Raw genomic sequence first — 26,433 nt, forward strand, 5'->3', positions numbered from 1 at the left:
GCCCCTTTTAGTCAGCTCACAATGAGAACCAAGGCTTCTCCAAGTTAAAATCAAAACAGAAAAGCAAACTTTCTCTTCAGTTATCCTATCCTTCAAACTTCGGTCACCTCCTTTTCTCTCACTCATACAATAGAGATTTCCACTTACTGATTCTGCTTCCCAGCCTTACACTTGCCAGGGTCTCAGGCTGCAAGGCTTTCCTTATACACGATGCCTCCTTGAACATCCAGTGCCATTCTCCACTTCTCTCAAGAGCATCATGTCCAAACCATCCCCTTCATGTGACTCACAGAGATCTTTTGCACAATCAAACTCACTTCTCTTGACTTTCTCAGTTTCTTCCATCTTATCTTCATTCCCCATATGGACTAAAGAGTTATTATCATTCACTCATTCTCCCAAGCTAGAAATCATAGGGCCATTTTTAAAAAGTTTCCTACTCTATATTTGTGCTTCCCAGGTGGTTCAGTGGTAAAGAATCCACCTGCCAATGCAGAAGACACAGGTTTGATCCCTGCATTGGGAAGATCCACTGGAGAAGGAAATGGCAACCCACTCCAGTATATTATTGCCTGGGAAATCCTATGGCCAGAGGAGCCTGATAAGCTATAGTCCAAGGAGTTGCAAAAGTTGGACATGACTTAGAGACTAAACAGCAACAACAATCTTGCATCTAATCATAAAGACTTTTCTATTTCATCTTATAAATGTCCCTCTACCACTGTCCCACATTTAGAACCTGTCATCTCTTCTCTGGAACACTGTAACATTTCTTACAGTTCTCCCTGCCTCTAGTCTCTTCCACCTGCAGTCATCTTTTCTACTGCAGTCAGAGTAACTGTTCTAGCTAACTCCTGGCTTAGACACCTCCTGTTTTTACAACATAATGCTGAAATTCCTCAATATGACCCCCTATTCACAATCTCTCTCCTTTACCCTTTGCTCTGGTCTCACCAGGCAACTGTAGTTCCCAAGACAGTCCTGTGCTGTCCATGCTCTCACTCATCCCCACCCCTCCTCTGGCTGAGAATGTCCTTCCCTCCTTGATTACCTAGAAAGCGGTGACTCATCTCTGCTTCCAGCTCACATGTCACTTTCTGGGAAGCATCTCCTAATCTTATTACCCCAAGCAAACCTTACCATTTTAACCACTGCTTTCTTCCCCACTTCATCCCACAAAGCACCTTTTATAAGCCTGTTTCAATACCTGCAATAACTGTTTGTTATTCTTTAAGAATAACAGGAAGCTCTCAAGGGCAGGGATAACATCTTCCCCCAGCGCTAATGCGTTGCACAACACAGATTACTAAGAATCAGATCCACCTTATTTCAAACTGATGTGGGAGTGACCAGGAACAGCACAGTTTCGTCTCCTCTTGAGAATTTCCCCCACTCCCAAAGGGGAAAGACATGCTTCTGTCAGTTTTCCAAATAATCAAAAGTCATTAAAACATTTAAAAATATTCTAAAGACAAAAACATCATTCCTTCTTATTACAACTCCCATAATACTTTAAATCATGCCTTGTAGGCATAAATAAGGCCCGGCAGGAGAAATTAACTAAAATAACTCTATTCATTTTCTGCAATATCATATAATACAATATTGAAACTCTAACCTCAAACCTCCTGCTTTGAGGAAGTTCTCACAAAATGATTTTGCACAATTTCTTGCCATGTCATCATCAGCTGTTGGCATGAGTTTGGAGCTTAGAACCTTGGAAAAAAGATAAAGCACAATTAATCATCCCAACATTTCCAGTAGAAATTATTCCTTTTTATCAAGTAAAGCAATCAGACAACTTGAGTCAGAATCTCTTTAACTGCTGCTCTTTCTACCTCCAATAGTATAAGGAGGCTGATGTTTCACAAATAGTTCCATTTACTTAGCATGAAAAATATTTCTGTTTTTAGAGAGCTAGTATGCTCCTCTTTCATGAAACCAGCAAATGTGAATGTCTCAGGCTCCAGACTTGCCTAAGAGCAGGTAACATTATGTGTTATGTGGATATGTTCTAGAAAAAGTATATAAACCGAAGTTTTATAACAGTCCATTTATTATAAATGCTGGATGAGTTTCCTGATAATGATTCTAACTCCTATTTACTGAGCAACTGTCTCCAAGGTACTAGGCATAAGATGAAGATGAAGTACTTAATTTGCTCTGTCTCTTAATTTCACTCTGTAAGGCATAGGTATTTTATTCTACAGGGAAAGACTGAGACCTGAGAGGTTATGTGACCTCCCACCTGTGGTCACACAGTTAGAATTTGAGTCTAGATGGGTCTCACTCTAACATCCATGCCCTTTTTATGACACTGTAGTATCCACCTAAAGGAAACTATTTTCACATAAATAATCAACCTGCAGTATGAGACTACAAATTTAGCTCACATCCTAGTTTTACCACTGACTAGTTGAGAGATCTCACATACGTAATTTGCCTTTTTGCCTCAGTTTTCTCATTGGGTAAATGACAGTAATTACCTTTCCCAGAGTATTGTTTGTAAGTCAGATAACACAAACTTAAGGTGTTTAGTATAAGCACTGGCACAAGACAAGTGCCCAGGAAACAACTGCTTATTTAGTTATGACTTAAATTTTTTAAAGCTCATAGCCTCAGTTTTCCCAAGGTTTTAATCTAGATGTAATTCAAGATCCTTTCTTTATTAAAAAAAAATCTGCTTCTATGAACTTATTAGTAATTTTAGGAGCTTAGATTCTTAATGTGATATTTTTGTCTAAAGATGCTTTCTTCCTAAGTTGCCCTTCAGGAAACTGGTTTGCCAGCTTCAGATCACAAGCATCATTCAGGAGAATGGGAACCTTCTGCTATCCTAACCCTTTCTAAGTGTTGACAGCCACAGGCACACACTCCCCATGCTTAATGGACAACAATTTAGTGAGGGTGAAAGAGTTTCCCAAAGGAATGGGTACTTGGAATATCCACTCTGAATTTCCCTAGAAGCCAAACATAAGTTAAAGATTGAAATGCAAGGACATGAACCTTTCAGGTAACAGTAAAAAGAAGTGCTTTGGGGGTGTTATGGTTTCTACATTTTTTACAGAGCAAAAGGCAACCTATCAGAGGAATTCCCAGTTAATCTGAAGTTCTAAAATGAGACTGGGGATGATTTTACAGTCCTTTGGCTCTAAGGTAATGCAATCTAAGTAGCTGATGACAAACCATACCCACTGCTGGGTCATTCTGATTTTCAGGGTGCTCTCAAATGTGGGTGTTAAGATTTATACCTTAACTTTCTGAGACAATCATTTAAAAGCAAATAACAAATCTGGCAGCAATGCAAGATACAAATTTTATAAGACTGAATTAGCCAAAAATTTCTAGGTAATTTTCTGTTTTTGAATATTGTATGTATTTTTAAATGTTCACAAGAAATGAGGTCATACTTTATTTTTAAAATACATGCTAAATATTTTTTCCTTTTGGACCCAACAAACATTTTCACAAGAAAAATTATCTTAAGGCAACTATGAAACATTATCACAGCTCCACCATACAAACATATAAATAATGAGTTAAGCACAAAAATGAGTGAATATGACTTTATACTCCAAATTAGACTGTCAGATGAAATAAAACTTTGAAAACATGCCTGAGTAGGTATCTTCTTGTCAATTATGACCTTTGTTGTGATTCAAAACCTACTGAAGACAAATGGTAATTTGATAATTAAGGTTGCTCAGGCACCGATCTGGATTCCTTAATAAACAATTAACTAAATAGAACAATTTAAGGTAAAACAAAATCATTCAGGGCTTTATATTCCCTAGAACCTTACGTGCCCTGAGGGTCTGGCAGAGCAGGGCAGTTTCCACCTCCACAGTGCTTTGCTATGGTTCTGATTTTAGGACTCAGCCTATCAAGCCTCTCCTACGTCTAACTCATAAGAACCTGGAGCAATTATCACACCTTTTCAACTCTGTGGTAGTTAAAACTACCACAATGATTTGTAGACAGTAAATAATTAGTAAAGTTTAGTGAACTGAATCTACTAATTTAAAGCTACTGTTAGGAAGGAGGGCAATAAAAATATTCTTTTGGTCAAATACTTTTAATAAAATAGCTTTCTTTCTAAAAACACCCTAAAATAATAATGTTAAATGTGTTTCCTGAGAAACTACTTATAAAGCTTCATTAATGGCAACAAATTGCAACAGCTTTTTTAAAAACTTAGGATGCATTTAGTAACAAGGCTGAGGATTAAAAACTGATGTTATAAACACTTGCAGAACTTCCAGAGGAAGTTAATTACACATTTTTATACATTCAGATCAGATCAGATCAGATCAGTCGCTCAGTCGTGTCCGACTCTTTTCAACCCCATGAATCTCAGCACGCCAGGCCTCCCTGTCCCTCACCAACTCCTGGAGTTCACTCAGACTCACGTTCATCGAGTCAGTGATGCCAACCAGCCATCTCATCCTCTGTCGTCCCCTTCTCCTCCTGCCCCCAATCCCTCCCAGCATCAGAGTCTTTTCCAATGAGTCAACTCTTCACATCAGGTGGCCAAAGTACTGGAGTTTCAGCTTTAGCATCATTCCTTCCAAAGAAATCCCAGGGCTGATCTTCAGAATGGATGGGCTGGATCTCCTTGCAGTCCAAGGGACTCTCAACAGTCTTCTCCAACACCACAGTTAAAAAGCATCAATTCTTCAGCGCTCAGCCTTCTTCACAGTCCAACTCTCACATCCATACATGACCACTGGAAAAACCATAGCCTTGACTAGACGAACCTTTGTTGGCAAAGTAATGTCTCTGCTTTTGAATATGCTATCTAGGTTGGTCATAACTTTCCTTCCAAGGAGTAAGCGTCTTTTAATTTCATGGCTGCAGTCACCATCTGCACTGATTTTGGAGCCCAGAAAAATAAAGTCTGACACTGTTTCCACTGTTTCCCCATCTATTTCCCATGAAGTGAAGGGACCAGATGCCATGAATTTCGTTTTCTGAATGTTGAGCTTTAAGCCAACTTTTTCACTCTCTACTTTCACTTTCATCAAGAGGCTTTTTAGTTCCTCTTCACTTTATGCCATAAGGGTGGTGTCATCTGCATATCTGAGGTTATTGATATTTCTCCCGGCAATCTTGATTCCAGCTTGTGTTTCTTCCAGTCTAGCGTTTCTCATGATGTACTCTGCATAGAAGTTAAATAAACAGGGTGACAATATACAGCCTTGACAAACTCCTTTTCCTATTTGGAACCAGTCTGTTGTTCCATGTCCAGTTCTAACTGTTGCTTCCTGACCTGCATACAAATTTCTCAAGAGGCAGGTCAGGTGGTCTGGTATTCCCATCTCTTTCAGAATTTTCCAGTTTATTGTGATCCACACAGTCAAAGGCTTTGGCATAGTCAATAAAGCAGAAATAGATGTTTTTCTGGAACTCTCTTGCTTTTTCGATGATCCAGTGGATGTTGGCAATTTGATCTCTGGTTCCTCTGCCTTTTCTAAAACCAGCTTGAACATCTGGAAGTTCACGGATCACATATCGCTGAAGCCTGGCTTGGAGAATTTTGAGCATTACTTTACTAGCATGTGAGATGAGTGCAATTGTATGGTAGTTTGAGCATTCTTTGGCATTGCCTTTCTTTGGGACTGGAATGAAAACTGACCTTTTCCAGTCCTGTGGCCGCTGCTGAGTTTTCCAAATTTGCTGGCATATTGAGTGCAGCACTTTCACAGCATCATCTTTCAGGATTTGGAATAGCTCAACTGGAATTCCATCACCTCCACTAGCTAATTATTTATGTACATGCTATTTTACAAGTATAACAATGTACATAGGTATAAGTTGGGGGAAAAAAAGAGCATTTTCAAAGTCCAAAACAATAAAACACTTCAATTTATAGTCTATTTACTTATTTCTGACATCTGTAAGCATGAATCTTCAGACCAAAATGAATCTGTTAAAATTAAATAAAAAAAAATGAGGTTTCTTACTTCTAAGTTGTAGAGCACTCTGAAGGTGGACATTCCTGGAGCGAAAGATCGAAATAGACTTTCTAAAATTGAACTGGCGCTTGGCTGATGCTGCTGCTTAGAAGACAGGGATGGAGACTTTGAAGACTGAGAACTTGTTTCAGACAGTAATGTTTTCTAAGTTTAAAATAATGAAAAAGGACACAAATGAAGGAGAAACATTATCACTATATATTCTAGTATTCTTTTCCACTTTAATATACTCAAATCATCGACATTTTCTAAAAAAATTAACCTCAAGGCCACATCACTCTTCAATTATTAACGAAGCACTGAACTCCATCACACAGACCGTCAGTGGTCAACAGCATTCCATTCTACAGGAATGCCTCTGGGATTGTATTCTAAGCAACACTGGCGAGGCCATCCTAATTTATTTCCAGGTTTTTAAACTTTGTACTACTGAACTCTGATAATTAAATTACAAGATTGCAGAGTAGTAGTTTTTGAGAATTTTGGGTGGGGAGAAGGAAATGGCAACCCACTCCAGTGTTCTTGTCTGGAGAATCCCAGGGACAGAGGAGCCTGTTGGGCTGCCGTCTATGGGGTCGCACAGAGTCGGACATGACTGATGCGACTTAGCGGCAGCAGCAGCAGTTCTAGTAATATAGTTTACAATTACATTAGTTCTCTTCTCCCTCAAATTAATAAATAAGGTATATGTGATAAGGTTCTGACCTGATCTAAATAATAATTACTGAAATACAAAATTTATAGCTTAGTTTTAACAACTTTGTTCTAAATGAATTTATTCTGAAAATACAATTAAACAATATTATAAATAAAACATTTTTAGTATAAACTCTTAAGGAACAAGATTGTAAAAATTAAACAAAAGGAACTAAATACCAACTGTGAAAAAATTAAGTGATAACCCATTTATGCAAACAACTCAAACATACGCAACAACCACATTCAGAGAGGCATCATGACAGAAGGAAAACATCACAGTTGAATGAGCACTAGAGTCTGACCCTAGATGAGACACTTCATTACTCTGGGTTTAGTTTTCCTCATATAAAACATGAAGGAGGTAGAAGCAGATGACATTAAAGGTTCTTCCAGTTCTAAAATTTGATGTCATTATTGACTACAGATAATTTAAAAGTCATGATGAAGTTCAGATTTCCATTTAGAGCAAAGGTATTTTTCTAAAGAAAAAAATCTGTTATGGGAAAGATGGGATCACATGACCTTTACGTGATGCTATGCTGCATTTTTACTGAATCATGATATAAAATTTCCATGCCTGTTAAATAACTATCCAAGATACTCATACCTTTCTTCCTAAAGAATCAAGTTGATCAAGGGCTTCCTGAATGGCCGGATCAGTAGGTATCAAGAGCAGAAGCTTTCGTACTCGTAGAGTTATCCTGAAATTTTTCAAATGTGAAATTTTTTTCTTAAGAGCCACAGTTTCAAATAAAAAATAGTCAAATTTAGTAGGGGATGTGGAGTGATATACATATTAAGAGAACATGTATTTGGTTCCCTAACTTTAATAGCTTGCTCTCTTGCAAGCTTCACAAACATTTCTATTTACCTTGGCTCCTCTAGATTGGCCAGCTGGTAAAGCATGTCGAATACATTACATACAAGCGCCATCACCACACCAGGGAGGGATTTCTCCTGAGGGAAAAAGCAAAACAAAGATACAAACTTACAAAAGAATTTTCTCCTTTTCTAATCAAAGGTACAAACAATAAAATGACTGGTTCTTAAAGACTGGCTACTGCAAAACTTGGGGCTTCCCTGGTGACACAGTGGTAAAGAATCTGCCTGCAATGCAGGAGATGCAAATTCAACCCCTGGGTCAGAAGATCCTCTGGAGAAGGGAATGGCTAACCACTCCAGTATTCTTGCCTGGAGAATACCACGGACAGAGGAGCCTGGTGGCCTACAGTCCGTAAGATTGCAACGACTGGACATGACTGAGTGACTAATGCTTTCACTTTGACTTCTCTGTCTTAATACTGCTCTGAGTAGGATTTCACTCTTAAATTCTTACTACATGAAGAATATGCCTGGAACGCAGGAGACCGCGGTTTAATTCCTGGGTCAGGAAGATCCACTGGAGAAGGGTTAGGCTACCCATTCCAGAATACCTGGGCTTCCCTTGTGGGTCAGCTGGTAAAGAATCCGCCTGTAATGCGTAACACTGTACAGGAGGTGGTGACCAAAACCACCCCCAAGGAAAAGAAGTGTAAGAAGGCAAAGTGCTTATCTGAGGAGGCCTTACAAACAGATGAGAAAAGAGAAGTGAAAGGTAAAGGAGATGGGGAAAGATAAACCCCAACTCACTGCAGAGTTCCAGAGAAGAGCAGGGAAAGGTAAAAGAGCCTTCGCAAGTAAACAATGCAAAGAAATAGAGGAAAACAGAATGGGAAAGACCAGAGATCTCTTTAAGAAAATTGGAGATACCAAGGGGACATTTCATGCAAAGATGAGCTCAATAAAGGACAAAAACAGAAAGAACCTAACAGAAGTAGAAGAGATTAAGAAAAGGTGGCAAGGATGGAAGAACTGTCCAAAAACCTCTTAATGACCCAGATAACCACGATGGTGTGGTCACTCACCTAGAGCCAGACATCCTGGAGCGTGAAGTCAAGTGGGCCTTAGGAAGCATTACAACAAACCAAGCTAGTGGAGGTGACGGAATTCCAGCTGAGCTATTTCAAATCCTGAAAGATGCTGCTGCTAAAGTGCTGCACTCATTATGCCAGCAAATTTGGAAAACTCAGCAGTGGCCACAGGACTGGAAAAGGTCAGTTTTCATTCCAATCCCAAAGAAACGCAATGCCAAAGAATGTTCAAATTATTGTACAATTGTACACATTTAAAATGTCAGCAAGATATGCTCAAAATCCTTCAAGCTTAGGCTTCAGCAGTATGGGAATAGGGAATTTCCAGAAGTACAAGCTGGATTTAGAAAAAGCAGGAACCTGAGATCAAATTGCCAACACATGCTGGATCACAGACAAAGCAAGGAATTCCAAAAAAACATCTACTTCTGCTTCATTGACTATGATAAAGCCTTGACTGTGTGGATCATAACAAACTGTGGAATACTGTTAATGAGATGGGAATACCAGACCACCTGACCTGCCTCCTGAGAACATGTATGCAGGACAAGAGGAAACAGAACTAGACACTGAAAAATGGACTGGTTCAAAATTGGGAAAGGAGTACGTCAAGGCTGTACATTGTCATTCTGCTTATTTAACTTATATGCAGAGTATATCATGTGAAATGCTGGGCTGGAAGAATCACAAGCTGCAATCAAGACTGCTGGAAATACCAACAACCTCAGATATGCAGATGGTACCATTTTAATGGCAGAAAACAAAGAGGAACTAAAGAGGAGAAGGGGACGACAGAGGATGAGATGGCTGGATGGCGTCACTGACTCGATGGACGTGAGTCTCAGTGAACTCCGGGAGTTGATGATGGACAGGGAGGCCTGGTGTGCTGCGATTCATGGGGTCGCAAAGAGTCGGACACGACTGAGCGACTGATCTGATCTGAAAGAGCCTCCTGATGAAGGTGAGAGAGGAGAGTGAAAAAGCTGGCTTAAAACTCAACATTCAAAAAATGAAGATCATGGCATCCGGTCCTATCACTTCATGGCAAATACATGGGGAAAGTGTGAAAACAGTGTCAGATTTTATTTTCTTATGCTCCAAAATCACTGCAGAAGGTGACTGCAGCCACAAAATTAAAAGATGCTTGTTCCTTGGAAGAGCAGCTATAACAAACCTAGACAGTGTATTAAAAAGCAGAGACATCACTTTGCCAACAAAGGTCCATCTAGTCAAAGCCATGGTTTTTCCAGTAGTCACATACGGATGTGAGAGTTAGACCATAAAGAAGGCTGAGTACCGAAGAATTGATGCTTTTGAATTGTGGTGCTTGAGAAGACTCTTGAGAGTCCCTTGGACTGCAACAAGATCAAACCAGTCAATACTAAAGGAAATCAACCCTAAATTGGAAGGACTAGCACCAAAGCTGAAGCTCTAATAAATACTCTGGCCACCTGATGTGAAGAGCTGACTCACTGGAAAAGACCCTGATGCTGGGAAAGATTGAAGGCGGGAGAAGGGGGCGACAGATATGAGATAGTTGGATGGCATCACTGACCTAGTGGACATGAGTTTGAGCAAACTCGGGGAGATAGTGAAGGACAGGGAAGCCTGGCGTGCTGCAGTTTACGGGGTTGCAAAGAGCCCGACACAACTTAGTGACTGAACAACAATGATGAAATATAAAAATGTGAAACTTGATGATGTTATGTACATCACTTCTGCTATTGATAAACTGTCTTAATAATGCTCTGAGTGGGATTTCATTCTTAAATTCTCACTACATGAAGAATATGCCCGCAATGCAGGAGACCCCGGTTTGATTCCTGGGTCGGGAAGATCCGCTGCAGAAGGGATAGGCTACCCACTCCAGAATTCTTGGGCTTCCCTTGTGGCTCAGCTGGTAAAGAATCCACCTGCAATGTGGGAGACCTGGGTTCGATCCCTGGGTTGGGAAGATCCCCTGGAGAAAGGAAAGGCTACCCACTCCAGTATTCTGGCCTAGAGAATTCCATGGACTGGGTAGTCCGTGGGGTCGCAAAGAGTTGGACATGACTGAGTGACTCTCACTTTCACATATAAGTAGTCAGTTTTTAAGAAACATCACAATATTAACATTAACCCTGCAGGCTTCAGTGGTATCTATAGCAAGACTATGCTCTCTAAGTTTTAAAGAGTCAGCCACACAAGCATCTTATATAAGGTATTAAATGAAAGAGCTGTATGTAATAACCCTCTCCATTACTTAAATACTTTTACTTCACTTGAGTGCTGGTTATTATCTTACTTTCTAGACTGTAAACACATAAAGAGCAGAATGTCTTTTGCCAGTTTTGTATCCCTGGTGCCGAGCTCCTGGCACAGAGAAGGTACAAAAAACCTTGAATGATTCATAAAATCAACAAACACAGACTACCTATTATGTTTCACTGTTGTTTTAGGTGCTGGAAATACAGTAGTGAGCAAAACATTCAGAGGTCTGCTCTCACAGAGCTTACATTTCACTGGGGAGAGAAACAGGGACATTAAACAAGATGAATATTTTATATAGTACGTTAGATGGAAATAAAGCAGGGAAGGGAAATGAGCCATGCAGGAGTAGGAACAGGCTGAAAGTTTAACTGGGATTGCCAAGAAGGCTCACCAAGAAGGCTACATTTGAGTGAGAGCAGGAGGAAGTGAGAAAGAACCTGGTATCAGCGAAGAAAATGCCTGGGTATTGGGGAAGAACAGGGCACAGGCCCCACTATGTTTGAGGACCATCATCGAGGCCACTGCAGCTGGAATGGTGAGGGGGAGGGTGGGTCCTGGGGGAAGACCTCAGGGGAGAGCACTAGTGAGGTGGGAGGTGCGGAAGCCTCGGAATTGAGGAGTGGCATAATCTGACTGGTCTGTAAAAAGATCATGGGATGCTGGGTGCTACACACCAGAGAGACTGAACTGGAACAAGGGCAGAAGCCCTGCGACCAGACGCAGCACTACTGTTACCCTCAGGTGGTGGGTGGGGCGTGATGGCTGCCTCGGTCTGTGTGGAAGCTGTGGAGGCAGAGAAGAGTAGCTGGCTTCTGGATATAGATTTATTTTAAAGGTAGAGTCAAGGATTTGGTGATGCATAGAGGTATGAGGGAAAGAAGGGACTTCAAGATTCAGGCATGAATCCCTAGAAGAATGAAATAGGCATTATCTGAAACAGGACAAGACTGTGGGATGAAGAGGTTTGGGGTAGGAGCAGGTGGTGGGAAAGCGGGTAGCAGCTCAGTTTCAAAAGTTAGAATGGAGTCTATCAAACATTTAAGAGGAGATGCTGTGTTGAGTAATTGGTTCCATGTATCAGATGGTAAAGAATCCACCTGCAGTGTAGGAGACTCAAGTTCGATCCCTGGGTTGGGAAGATCCCCTTGAGAAGGGAATGGTAACCCACTCTGGTATTCTTGCCTGAAAAATCCCATGGACAGAGGAGCCTGGTGGGCTACAGTCCATGGGGTCACAAAGAGTTGGACTAGACAGAGTAACTAACACAACAATCTACACTTCAAGCTAAAGATAAAAGTTGGGGTGTTATCAATGTATATATAATATATAAAGTTTTGAAACTGGATGAGATTCCTAAATAAGATTCCTAAATAAGCGTAGACAGAGGAGAGGTCAAAGGACTGAGCCAGGGAACTTCTCTGCATACAGATCAGGAAGACAAAGCAGCAGCAGCAGAGGAGCCCAAAGAGGAAGACCTAGAGAGGGACGGAGAGCCTGGTGAGTCCTGGAAGACAAGTGGAGAAAGTATTTCAAGGGGAAAAGATCACAAGGAACAAGTCTGCTGAGATGTCAAGAAGATGAGGATTAAGAGGTGGACAAAACATGTGGAGTCTCTTTTCAAGAGGAATCAAGAGAGGATGGTAAAGAGAGTACAGACTCTTTCAGAGAGCTTTGCTGACTTGAAAAGGAGAGAACTGAGGGAAACTGAAGCTCAAGTTTGGGTGAAAAAGGTACTTTTAAAAGATGGCAGAAATAACACAGCATATTTGACACTTAATGGTAATGACCCAGTAGAGGACAATCAATGAAGAGAGATGTAACAGAGCAGCAGCAAGCAGGGGCCAGGCAGAATCACTCAGACTCACAAGAGTCTGGTTCAGAAGATTGATAAAGTACATAGTCTTCTCCCAACTAAATCCCAGCATTTCTGTGATACAGTTCTGAAGAGTCAGGACTTATGAGGAAAGGACATAATCATCCAAATCTATATGGGCTGAAGGCAAAACTTCATGATGTGAAGTTCTTGTTTTGCACTTGAAGATTATCACTGGATACCTGCTCCATGGCATATGATGAGCTGAACACCCCGCTGCTGCTGCTGCTGGAGCTGGTTGAGGAATCTGCGGAGCTCCCAGATGGTGTCCCACTGCCAGAAGTCTTCACTGTGAGGATTTGTTCATCAGAGAAGCCCAGCTGGTGGAGTAGCTTTTGATCTTTATTCACTGTCAGCTGCAGAAAGTGGTTTCTTAATTACTGAGAAGGAAAAGAGAGGAGAATACTGACAACAGACTAAAGTGACACAAAATGTGTATTTACACCTACCAGACTGTCATTTGTAAATATCTGTATACTGTCCACTGGAGAGCACAACTGCTTGGCTATCTTCCACCGGACACTCCCTATAGTTTCATTACTGTGAGCCTGTAAAATGAAGTGAAACAATACTATAATTCGCTTATCAATTAATTTAAACAGCTACTAGTGAGCACCTTGTATGTACTGGGCACTGCTGCAGAAAGCTGGGAACATAACACAGAACCCAAAGACAAGAACCCGTGCCCTCATGAGGCCTCCCCTCTGCAGTAATTAAACATTCTATTCCATACGTCACTCCCCATCATGCATGTAATCAAATTTCAAATCCTTCCACTGCAGAGCCTTCCATTCTTCCCCTTCTCACCATGCTCTAGTCACACCAGCCACTTTCCTTGCCACTGAATAAGCCAAACAGACTCCCACCTTAGGACCTTTGTACCTGCTGCTCCCTTGGTATGGAAAGCTCCTCCCCAGAAATAACATGCTCTGTCAATTCATTCAAGTCTCCATTCAAATGTGACCACCTCAGAGACCATCCCTGTCCATTCTAAAATATGTCATGTATACCCATCTGATTCTGTGGTATTCTTCTTAAATCTTTATAACACCCATTTATCACCGGATATCATGTACTTACTTATGTACCTGCTTATACCCTATCAACTTCCTTTCAGTTCAGATCTTTATTTTAAATTTGTTTACCACACAGCTTTTAAAATAGTCATTCTTGCCGCTATCTTAATCAATGATGTTCATATGAAAATAACAAGACAATATGGAAATGGTTTCAGAACTTAATGTAAACCTACCTCTACAGTGAAGGTATCTTTGGTAGACTCGTAAGTAACGTTAAGAGTTAAAAGATGTCCGTGGAATGAGGCACCATGAGGTAGAATAGTTCGGGGGACAGAGTAAAAATCCTTGAAAAAGACACAGCAAGTCAAACAGCACAGTGCCACAGTTAAATGTCACAAAAATACACTCCTAACAGACTAGTTATAGGGTGATAAAGTTGTCTTACAAAGAAGAGAGGCTTACCTCTATAGTGATCACGTAACGTTCTGCCAGAAGCAGTAATCGCTCAATTATTACAAGTTTAGTGGATCTATGAATTAAAAAAATTTTTTTGAACATACTTGAATTGCTAACATGAGCTCAATTTCAGTCTCTTTCACCAAAACCACAACCACATTTAGCCCTCACTGAAATCTGCAAAACTAAACTTCCCTTTTACTCAAGGGAGAGATGGTTCAAGCAGGTCACAGCTGTCACACACAGACGGATAACAGGGGAGAAGCTGGCCCTCCCCACGTTTCCTTTCCTGTCCTTTTCTTGTCTTTTTTTTTTTTTAATAGTTGTTCCACAAATAGAAGGCCTGTGCTTCTTCTGGGTCTGCAGGCTTATTTGTTTATCAATTCACCAAGAATGAACAATCAGTGAGTTTGAATCTCATAATCTTACAACTAAAATATGCCATATAATTCTGTAAACACACAGAACCTGACAAAGTTCTGAACTGCCTGAAATTTAGAAGACAAATGCAAACCATTTAGTATACCACAAATGAGAACTGCTGTTTAATTAGCTTAAGAATGAGGCAGAAGAAAAAGATCCCCCCCCCTGCAAAAAATGTTCATCTGGTTTATGTGACTATCCTGTATAGTTAAAACATATACAGAAAATGGTATCCCAAGGATTTTCAAAATAGTTAAGAAATCAACACACATCAAAGAGATACAATCATCTTTGGAACAGAAAACACATAGCAAGGAAGTGTGGAGCTCTCAGACTCTAAAAATGAGACCTGAGGTCTCTTTAGGTCAGAGTTAAGGAATCTTGCATATCATTTGAAATAAGAGGACTCCAATATCCAGCAGCTTATACGGTGACAGCTCCACGCTTTATTAAACACTACATGTGTTAGCACTGACAGATGAAAATCCAAGTGCCCTCAAACACTTGATATTCTGGAAAGTCTAAATAGTTCATACAGGTGTATTTCTAAATCTCAGGCATGCTGATTAGCAGTACTGGAAATTTCACTTTAAAAGAGTTGGTCAGCACAGGGAATTATACTCAATATCCTGCAATAACCTATAATGGAAAACAATATGGAAAAAATATACATATATAACTGGATCACTTTGCTATAAAGTGCTTTAAAAAGAAAAGGAACACCCCCAACTGTAAATAAAGAGAAAGAAATACACACATTCCAGAAGTAGAGACTCTATCAGCACCAACCACTGGAGGGCAGCAGAATGAGACACAGAGGGAGCTCTTCTCTCAGAACCTGACCACCACTGATTTGGGGCTGCTCACCAGTAATGAAAGACTTATTAAAATCCACAGAAGTAGTTTAACTGCTTCAATTTAATTTTCTAAATATCCATCTATTCTCCTTACTATACCAAAGAAGTACAGAAAATGCTCAACTCAAATTTCACTGACAACATCTGAAAACACTCCACACAGCAATGTGATTTAGAGATGTCAATTCAAACTTTTAACACAATTATTTGAAAAATAATTTTAAGTACATAACATTTTAACTATGATTATATCATAATGTACAATATTAATCATCACATGCCACTTCATTTTGCTTACACTGTGTCATGATTTGTCTATTCAAAAAGTTATGTCTAAGTAAATATTTCAAATTTGAAAAAAATTATTCTTCAGACAAAGAATATATCTTGGTTCAATCATAGAGTAGGCTACTCATATTACACAGAGTTAAAGTAAAATGAATCAAATGATAAAATATATGACAGGGAATACATAATTTTCAAGGATATGACTATTTGAAAAATACATGAAATAAAATGAGGAAATGAACAATTAACAGAGATCTCCAACGGAAGAAAAAAGATTCCAAGTTTGCTTTTAAGCTGACCGACCTTTGTGTGTTGTGCATCTGCTGTAACCTCTGTAGTCGCTTACCTGTAAGGAGACTGGACTGACGTGGCTACGGTTGGCATGGCAGTGGCTGTCAGCATTTTTGTTGCTCTGGTCACAGCGTGTGTCAGAGTGGGGCCACCAAGTGCCGAACTGGCTGCCTAAACAAGAAATTATTCTACATCAGGGTTTCTCAACATCAGCTCTGCTGACATTTTGGGCTGGAAGCTGTTTTGTCATGGAAGACTGTCTTGGACTTTGTAGGACGTTTAGTGGCATTTCTGACTTGTACTCACCACCCACTGGCCACCAGGTGCCGGCAGGACCTGTCTAGTGACAACCAGAAGGTCTCTAGACACTGCCAAATGTCCCCTGGGAGGTCAAATAATCTCCGATTGAGAATGACTGTTCTACACGTGTTATTACTTACACGGTATCTTATTTAGGGTACCTGAGTACTTTAAGTGTTTTTATAATCACGTATTTGGATGAAAGTCACAACCTGGGAACTCCTGTACAGATTCACTGCCAGCATATATTCACTACCAGAAAATTTAACTTTTTAACATTTGAGGGCAGTAGCATTTTATGCTTTTGGAACACTCTTTATTAGGTATTAAACTTCAACAAGCACAAATTAGGAATGAAAAGACGAATGCTTACTACTTTAACCATCATGCTAGAAATAAGGCACTGGCAACACACACGAGACAGTATTAGGTCACAGGCTACTAATGGACAGATAACCAATACGGCCTACTACTGAGTGTGTTGCTGTGGCTTTTAACAGCATTTATGATATAAATGAAATGACACATGAGGAATGATGGGAAAAGCAGCAAGTGTGTATATAAAATTTCTGGACCAAAAAAGGAGAAAAAGAATCTATTGAAATGTGGAATGTAGAGAAGACAGTTTTATACCCCAAAAGGAGGTGGGGAGTGAGGTGTGGCATGGTAGGTGAAACAGGGAAGAGAGATGGTGGAGGGAGAAGGAATGATTTCCCATAAAGTTACGTTTATTTCTATATTGTGGGTATCAAGGCAAATGCCTGTTCCCTATGCCGACAATACGATACTGCTGGCAAATTCTTCCAACGGGATCCAGCCAGAACTATACATGATCTCAAAATACAAAATTATAAATGGAAAAAAACTCAAGAGCATTTATTTCAAAAAAAGGTTAAATAAAATTTGCTACTCACTTCTAATCTTGTGTAGCAATCAGCAATGAATTTCTTATGTAATGATACAGAATCCTAAAAGTTAAGAGGTAAATGGAAATTAATGAGTCTACCATTTAGTTGTAATCATTATTAAGGATAAAATGTCAAAATAAAGAAGCTAAACTTTCAGGCACGCCAACTTATCAATTAAAAATACATTACTTTTTGTGTATGAGCACCTTTTTTCCTTACTTACCTTCTTTAACCTAGGATTTAGATTAATGTAACTGTAGTTTATAATTAATTGAATAGCCTCATTAGCAATTTCTTCATCAGGTGATTCCATGGCTATTTTCCAAATGAAATCCATTCCTATCAATTCCAGTTTTTCTACATACTGTTCAGAAGAAAAAAAATTATAGCACATCAAGGCCACAAAAATACAATTATTTTCTGCTACACTGTAAATCCATACCTCTTACAGTTCACTATGAATTAAGGCTACAAAAACCGAGGTACACTTGAGAACATTATTATACAAAACAACAGTTTTATATAATAATTTTTTAAAACAGAAAACAGCCAACAACAGAAACACTGGGCAACTTCCATGGAATCAGGACAGATAAGGAGATTTTCCTCCAGGTGTTATCCTACACTGAAGCTGCAACTCTACCCAGATGGGGCACTGAGGCACACATACAGGAATAACATGGGCACCCCCTGCAGGAGCTTTTCTTCAAAGGAAAGGGAGTCAAGCTAGAGGTGGTTACTAATCCTCAGGGCTCAATCTGGTCTTTTCAAAGCTCAGTTAGAAATGGCCAGATCGAGGGCTTACAAGATCTTGTAAAAATTCTAGGAAGTCAGGTCATGAATGAAACAGATCTGGAACAAGAGTTATTTTTCGCCTTTTTAAAGCTACTCACGTAAATATAAATGTAAGCTGTATACATTCTCATTTTCCTGCTTCTCTGTCTGTTCTAAAAATTTCCCTCCAAATCCTCGCCTCTGAGACCTCAAAACTGAAGATTTTGGTACATTCTCAGGTACCTGTGAACTGTTGGATCTGAGAGGTTAGAAGCTGGGCTAGAACTATCCCTATTCTGCGTTCACCCAGCCACAGGAGGCCACTGGCTCTCTCAGGTCAGCAAAAACCAAAGAGGAATCTGAGAAGTCACCTGTATGGGAAGGGGAATGCCCTCACACTCTGAGGAGCTCTCTGAATGATGCAGGAGACTGCAGTCAAGGAGGAGCCCATTCTTTTTAAAAAACCTCATGTCTTCTCTCAATTAGAATATTTTTTTTTTTTGCTGAATATCAAGTTTTACTAGATTATCCAAATTATCTAGATTTGCAAACAATGCTACTTACCAACTGAGCTCCTTGTCTTTTCAATCGATGATCACACAGATTCACATTTTCAAAAAAAGTCTTAAATAAGTTAAAACCTGAAATTATAGAATGTCAGATAAATTCATGTACTCTTGGTACCACAGATAATCAATGAAAAGACAAAGTATATCAAGAGCTAAAACTATAAAACTTTCAGGACAAAACAGGCACAAATCTTCAAGACTGTCAATTAGGCAATAGTTTCTTAGATATGGTATCAAAAACAAGCAACAATAACAACAAAAAAATTTCATCAAAACTAAAAGCTTTTGTGCTTCAAATGACTATCGTGAAAATAAAAAGCCAATCCACAGAACAGGACAAAATGTTGGTAAATCATGTCATTTGATAAGGAGTGAGTATACAGAATATATAAACAACTCTTAAAACTCAAAACTAAAAGGGCAAATAACCCAATTTAAAGATGAGAAAAATTTTAATAGACATCTTTTCAAAGGGGATATGTAAGTGATCAAAGAGCCCATGAATATCCTTAGTCATCAGGGAAACGCATATTAAAGGCCATGAGACTCCATCTCAAAACCACTAGGATGGCTAAAAGAAAAATGACAGTTTATAATTATTAGAGAAGATGGGGAGAAATCAAAACCTCATATACTGCTGGTGGGATTGTAAAATGGTACAGCCACTTTGCAAAAAAGATTGGCAATTCCTCAAATGTTAATTATATCATACAGCAATTTCACTCCTAGGTAGATAAAAACTTGTATACGGACATTTACAGCAGCATTATTGACAATAACCAAAAGTGGTAACAACCCAGATGCCTATCCACTGATGAATGGATAAACACAATGTGTTACACCCATTGAATAAGTGTTATCCAGTCATATGGAATGGAGTTTTGACACGTGCAAAAACCTGGGTGAACTTTGACCACATTATGTCTCAGCTTGATCAAGAAGCCAAATACAAAAGGTGACATAATGCACGATTCTATTGATAGAAAATGCCCACATCAGAATAACCCACAAGGACAACAAGCAGATGCACGACTGCGGAAAGGGGAGAATGGAGAGTGGCTACATAGTTTCCTTCTGGGGTGATGAAAATGTCCTGAGGTTAAAACTATAGTCCATGGGGTCGCAAAGAGTCGGACATGACTGAGCGACTTGACTTGACTTACTTTACTTCCCATGCTTAGACCATACCACTGCTTTTCTCATAAGAACATTTAAGTACTTGAGCATTGTTAAGTTAAAGATACCTTACTTCTGAGCTTTCACTTGGAATGTTTATTTTAATGTGTTATTTTGCACTGGTTCTGCCCATAGTTACATGATATATGTATGCCTGACTTGTAGTGATTCTAGAACAGCGCTGCTTAAACGATCTGCGATGAAGAACCTTTTAAAAGATTTCTTAAATCTTTTTCAAAATTTCCAATCCTTCGCGAGCCAGAACTTACACAAAAACGCAATAAAAACATCAGACTACTAAAAAAAAAAAAAAAAAAAAAAAACGGTGAAGGCTGAACAAGTTTGTGAACATACAAAAAACACTTCGTGTACACTTTAAAAAAATAAATTTTATGGCATGCAAAGTTCATATCAATAAGAAAAATTTCAATCAAAATAAACAACTGAAAAGAGGATGTCTATACTTGGAACAATTTTTACCTTAAATGAATCCTTTCTATACTAAGCAATTTCATGAAAACAGTTTGACAGTTATTAGACTGTGCAATTTAAAAATACCATTCATGTAAAAAGAAATTCATCTGTTTATATAAACATGTTTATATAGATGTATCTTTATATGCATAAGGCAAAGTCCAGAAGCACATACCAAACTGTGACGCTGTTTCTCAAAGTGGGCTGAAAAGAAAAGAATAAAATTTAAAGAACTGAAAAAACAATTTTGATGTTTTTCCTTACCATTCATAGTGATTTCATATGACTCCAATTTAAGAATTTTCTCCTTGAAGAGCTGCTGCTGAACATCACTCTCAAGATCATGTTGCCCTTTTGTAAACCATTCAAAACACATCTGCGAATCAAGACAAATATCACCCTGTAACTAAAACCCACTTCAGGCATATACATAATCCAAACGAGGAAAGCAAAGACAAATGATTTTTAATTTTTCAGATATTTATAATGCCTTAGTACCACTCAAAACTAAAATGAATGGAACTCTGGAACTAAATGAAGCAGTTAGTTACAGCAATCTTTCTTCTAGATAATGAAAATACATACTCATACTTTCCACTGAATCATTACATTTCAGTTTTTCCACTGACATTTATTAAATAAGCTTTACACTGTGCTAGGCACTGTCACATACTTGATCCTTTCAATAACTCTATGATGTAGTTAACGTTATTCTGCAAAATGAGAGGAGGAAATAGTGATTCACTGTTAGGAAACGTTGAAGCAACTGTCATTCTAAAGATCTGTCTAGACAACAATTCTTTCTTTAGGGTTTCTGGGATACAACATCATTATAGGAACTCAAAGTTTCTGCTGGTTAACTTAAAATTAGTTTCATGGGAGGGAAAAAAAAAAAAAAAACTAAAGAATACACTAAGTTTGCTGTACTCACTTAGCTGAATTTGGTTTTATGCAGAATGGTTATCAAAATTACCAAAGATCTCATATGCTTGTGTATATAACATATATATATCTTTTCAACACTCTCAGCTCCTAGCTTATTATAAATGTATGCTTAGTAAACTGAAAAATGTTTAGAACTGAAGATATGAGACATGCATAAAAATGGGATATACACACAGTAAAGCAAAATACTATTTATTTATTAAGTCACACTTTTGTCTTACTTCATCCATAACGCCATCTTCTTACCTCTCTATCTAATTCACAAACATCCTGGCCAGTCACAAGACACTCCCAGATTTCCTTGGCACGATTCCAACCCAAATACAGAGTAGCTTCTTGCAAGAAAAATGCCAGGAATTTAAGATGGGCTTCTAAATACTGGAAAAAGAAATAATGCTAATTAGTCAACTCCAGGCATTCATACGTAAAAGCAAACAAACAAACAACTGAAATTAAAAAGTAGTTTTACCTTTAATTAAAAAGTAGTTTACCTAATGCTTTCTCTTGTAATTTAGGGTAAAGTAAATGTGAGAAATCCGTTTATGAGGTGACAATACAGTGTAGCAGAAACTACTTGTCTATTACAAACTCGGGTGACTTTAGATGCCAAGCAATCTCAGAGTAAAACACCAGAACACAACTGATGAGTGAAGATATTTTTCTATTTTTTGGAAAACAATATTACTGACAGCTTTGAGAAACAAAAAGCCATGAGCCACAGAACTGACAATTATATTTTCGATCAAAGACAAAAGATATTTATTTTTAATACCATATCATATGCAGTTATGTTAGGTGATTTACTGAAAGATATACCCACAAATATCAATTTTCTAACCTTTTACTTCGAGGTGGTTTTATTAAAGATTAAAAACTGTTCCATCATGACAAAGACACCTCATGCTTCCTCTTTAGAGTTCTTTCCAATAAATATTACTTTTATAGTTCAAACGCAAAAAGATCAAATGGATGCTGTAAGTCATGCAACAACAGCACAATGCCAGGTACCTCCCGGTAGGTATATCGGCCATCCACTAGCGTTGAGCCAGTTAAGCCTCCAGGTCCAGCCACGGCTGCTGCAAGCCGATGACAAGCTATCAAGCTTCCTGTTACCAGTTTTACTATTTCAAAATTTTTCTTCAAGTCTTGAATAATGCTCTTGGTGAAAACAAACGAACAAAAAAAGGTATGAGAATGTGCAGCTACTTTGTCAGTTTAATACAAGCTTCTATTTGAGCATACAGTTGAGGAACAGCAAACATAAAAATTTTTCACTCACATTTCCTACATAAAAGTAAATGAAAACAATCTCATATGTACATTTACTTGGGAATTACTATAGAATTAATAAACTTCCCTCGAAAATTTCTGGTTCTAAAGGAATTTTTTATTATTTTTTTAAAAAATAAGTCTTTCAAAAGCACTATTTCACTTCTTGCATACTTTTCCAGATCTTTCTTCCCAAGTCTCTTACACTGAAGAGCCTGTAGTTCCTTAAGCGAACTAATGTTTTTTCACAATATAAAACAAGTCTTGTGAATCTTTTCAAATTCCTACAATACTATTCTAACTTTTAAAAATTGGCTTACTTCAGTAAATTAAGGAAATAAAAAATAAATGAGTTAGGGATATATCAAAAGACAAGCTCCACAGAAATGAAAGCAGAATGATACTTAAATTCAAGATTATTAAATAATATAAATGAATTATATTAATAACCATAAAATTGTAAAACAGTCACTATAAAACTTAGCAATCTTATGATGTTTAGTCATTACAAAAGGTTATGCAAGTAACTGCATAATAATCAAATATAGCAATCCTCTTACCTTGTCTTGCTTCTGATAGGTTTGTTTTATGAACGAGCGGGTGATTTCATGTAGCTGACGCAAAGCTGGTACCACCCATACAAACTGGGGATTGTTAATCTGAGACGACTAGAGTTAAAAAGAAGTTACATTAATTTAGAAATAAATGGCAGGTTAAATTTATTAGCTATAAAAAAGTTCCAAGTCAATTAGGTTTTACTGTTATACATTCTATTATTTTTCTCTTCACATTGCTCATTTATAGTTTATCTCCATGCACTCTTAATTCAGTCTCCAACTTCTTATTCTGCATGCAATCCTAAAGCCAAGAACTGCAAACAGGAGTGGATATGAAGTGACAGTAAATGTACAGGGGTACATCAGCAAAAAACAGACAACAAGGAATTAGCAACTTCAGAGGACAGATTATAAGTAGCACAGGCTGCTAGGATATGTTGACATAATAAAATAAATCAATGGCACAAGCTTAACTTGGATAATACAGAAGTGGCTGATAAGTAAAATGGTATAAAAATATGATTTTCTACAATGATATGATCAAGATACCAATGATATGATCAAGATACTAACAGTGGTCTAAGTATTAAAGAAAATATCCATGATCTGCTTGTATTTCCTAGTTAAAACAATTTTAGAAGAGAGAATTCTGTTTTTATTAATTATTACAGCCACTTTATAATTTATATTTTTGAAAACACTTTTAAATATGTTATTTCTGAAGCTGGTGCATGACATTCCAGATCTTCACGTACATATCTGAAAAGTCTGATGTTCATGCACTACTCTTTAAAAAAAGAACTGCTTTTTAATAAATGACATCTTTCAAACTATGAGATTTCATTATAAAATCTGTAAAAATGTCATATTAACACTATTAATCGACTGATCAAGTAACTCTCTAAAAACTGAATTATAGTTAGCATTTACTTTAAAAACTTTATTTTTTTAAAAAAGCCTTCTTGCTTCTTCAAGTCTTTCTGTAAGATAAAGATGCCTATAGGGCAGAAAAATACTTTTGATGTCATTTGCAGAAAACGGTTGTACTACTAAATACGTAAATGTGGGCAGCTATTGCCAAAATAATATTGGCTTTCCTAGAGATTAGCCAATCAATCAGCAAATACCATATTTCCTGGATTCTAAGATACAAATTTTATAAAATTCAACATTTCTGATAGTGATACTTCTTAAGAATTATATAAAAGAAACTTTCCGGCCATTAGGCATAGGAGTAGGTTTAGATACGGCTATCCTTATGTGGGATGTGCAAACTTGGCTGTTACAAAGGTATCTGTTCATCTACCCATCATTTCTGTTCTTACATGGCAGAGTTAGCACCAAACAAGGATGGGTTTTTAATTTAAACGTAGATCACTGATTTGTTTCTTGAATGCTATCAAAGGATTACACTATGACGTGGTATTGATGAGCCCATCATGTCTATCATTTTAATTAAAAGCAAAGAAAACTGCCAGTGGTCTTAAGACTAAAGCATTTTCCAAAGCCAGGAGAATTTGGTGTGACAGACTCATACTCTGTGAAGGGTTACATCATTTGGCATTAAACATCTCTCTGTCCAAAGTTACAGCTTAATTCAAGAGGAACTATTTAACTTGTAGTATAAACAACTTAATGACGGAAAAAAGCAGCTTGAGTTTTACAAAAAAGACAAGGACACAAAACTCTATATTTCTCAACATGCCTCAAAATTCTATACTCTTAAAGATTTCAAAGAAGTCCAAAGCACTACACTGGATAATGGAAAGCAGCATGCCACCATGTGAGGCTGTACATACTGGATTAACCCTGTGATGCGTGGTGCAATCACTGGCATCTTAGAATCAGAGAAATAAGGTATACATTAAAAGGCAACTACTTGAAAGACTAGCTAGGATATTTCTGCTAAGACATAAAAGTTGCAAAATGACAGAAACTAAAATTCTGAGGCTTAAGTCCAAACTGATACCTTCTGAAAGGATCATAAACATTGGGATATAAATATAAACCTTTTTGTAAATAATCAGGTATATTAGAAAGTATCATTATGAGTCAATGATGGTTAGCTTATTTTTTTGACACTGAAAACTATCCTTTGGAATCTGAAAGGTATTTCTGACATAGCCTTTCTAGAGTTCAGCAAACAAGACAGATGTTATTTATTCCATCATATCTATGCTATGACATTATGCTGCTAAGCTATAAGAAAATTTTAAATTACTGTTTTCCACTTACAAAAGGGGAAAGAGAATATGGTGAACAATTAAAACGAAAATATTTGATAATGTCTGATAACGAAGCTGAGGTTTCGTTAAGTAGCAGTTAATGGTATATCCAAATTAAGACTGAATGTTAGCTGAAGCTGTAGAGGTCAACTAGTTTAGCCTGCAAACCTGTGCCTAAACTCTCCTTATTCATTTTTGTTAAAAGAGTTGTCTTCCGGTGTTTCCAGTGATGAGGAACTCAGGAGACAGTGCATTCTGTGTCAGATTGTCTTCCTAGAAAGTTCAGGGATCTGTGATACTGAAACATGCCTTTACCATAACTGCTTATGAGACATAAAAACTAAGTTGAATCAAATGTCTCTAACAATCCTAAAAGTATCTAAAAGAAAGCTTTCATATTCTTTCTTGAGTTCTCACTTCTCAAAGCTGAATATCCCAATTCTTCATCTGCCTTGTTTTTCCAGACCTAGCCATTTATCTAGAACCAAAGTAAAAATTTTTACAAGGGTGGACACTTTTTACAAAGTATTTCCTCCTGTGCTAATCAATCACATCATTGTGAGACTGTACTGAGAGCACCTTGCTATTTTTACTTTCAGTTACGTGTTTTGTCATGTGGAGGCCATTCAGGTATGTGTAAATGATTTTAGTGTCTTCACAGGTGAAGCAGAGGAAGTAAGAGGAAGGGAACCAACATTTACTGAAAGGCTGCTGGGCACTGTGCTAGGAGGACTTCATATAATGACTTAAGGATATGCAAACACCACTGATCAAGTAAAAATGATTTTTTTTTTTTGTTTAGTAATATTTTTTTGGGTGCGTACATTTAAACTTTTTAATTGAAAAGTAAAAAAGAGTGAAATAAGAGGGAAAGGGTTGGGGGCAGACAGTGGAAGGTATAAAGGAAGCAAAGGAAAAGAGGACCAAGGAAGCCAAGGGTATCCTGGCAGAATCTACAGAAATAAAGTTAAGAAATAAAGGTCAGAATTTCTGAACACAACAATGGAACTTGGGAATTTTAAGTGTCAAAAGCAGAGGGAAAGGGAATCAGTGGGAGGAGTAGAGGTAGCTGGGGGTGGGAGGGGAGTAAGAGGTGGGTGATCTTCTTACCCTTTGCTTAGTTTCTGTGTAGCCTGGCAGGGAGACATAATTCCCAGTCAGCCCACCTTGCTGCCTGGCAGGAAAGGGCATAGCA

At 38.0% G+C, this 26,433-nt stretch overlaps 1 protein-coding gene across 8 annotated transcripts in view; it reads right to left on the reverse strand.

The window, feature by feature from the left end:
* Positions 1-26,433, reverse strand: part of USP24 (ubiquitin specific peptidase 24) — a 156,578-nt gene that overhangs the window by 66,934 nt on the left and 63,211 nt on the right. For 4 of the 8 annotated variants that reach the window (XM_086390171.1, XM_086390176.1, XM_086390172.1 and 1 more), the window contains exons 17-33: positions 26,349-26,408; positions 23,017-23,124; positions 22,196-22,345; positions 21,434-21,565; positions 20,507-20,618; positions 18,588-18,664; positions 17,473-17,613; positions 17,256-17,309; positions 16,097-16,212; positions 14,189-14,255; positions 13,960-14,070; positions 13,157-13,255; positions 12,890-13,063; positions 7,546-7,631; positions 7,282-7,375; positions 5,964-6,119; positions 1,619-1,716 (exon numbers count right to left, since the gene is read on the reverse strand). In XM_086390171.1, the coding sequence (XP_086246297.1) occupies positions 1,619-1,716; positions 5,964-6,119; positions 7,282-7,375; positions 7,546-7,631; positions 12,890-13,063; positions 13,157-13,255; positions 13,960-14,070; positions 14,189-14,255; positions 16,097-16,212; positions 17,256-17,309; positions 17,473-17,613; positions 18,588-18,664; positions 20,507-20,618; positions 21,434-21,565; positions 22,196-22,345; positions 23,017-23,124; positions 26,349-26,408 (1,835 nt within the window). Of the gene's footprint in view, positions 1-1,618; positions 1,717-5,963; positions 6,120-7,281; positions 7,376-7,545; positions 7,632-12,889; positions 13,064-13,156; positions 13,256-13,959; positions 14,071-14,188; positions 14,256-16,096; positions 16,213-17,255; positions 17,310-17,472; positions 17,614-18,587; positions 18,665-20,506; positions 20,619-21,433; positions 21,566-22,195; positions 22,346-23,016; positions 23,125-26,348; positions 26,413-26,433 lie in introns of all 8 variants that reach the window. The other 4 variants (XM_086390174.1, XM_086390175.1, XM_086390173.1 and 1 more) reach the window with 2 other exon arrangements.

This window comes from Bos grunniens, chromosome 3 (assembly GCF_055505025.1).
Source record: "Bos grunniens cultivar Pamir isolate PY7600 chromosome 3, Bosgru_T2T1.0, whole genome shotgun sequence".
Lineage (NCBI taxonomy): Eukaryota > Metazoa > Chordata > Mammalia > Artiodactyla > Bovidae > Bos > Bos grunniens.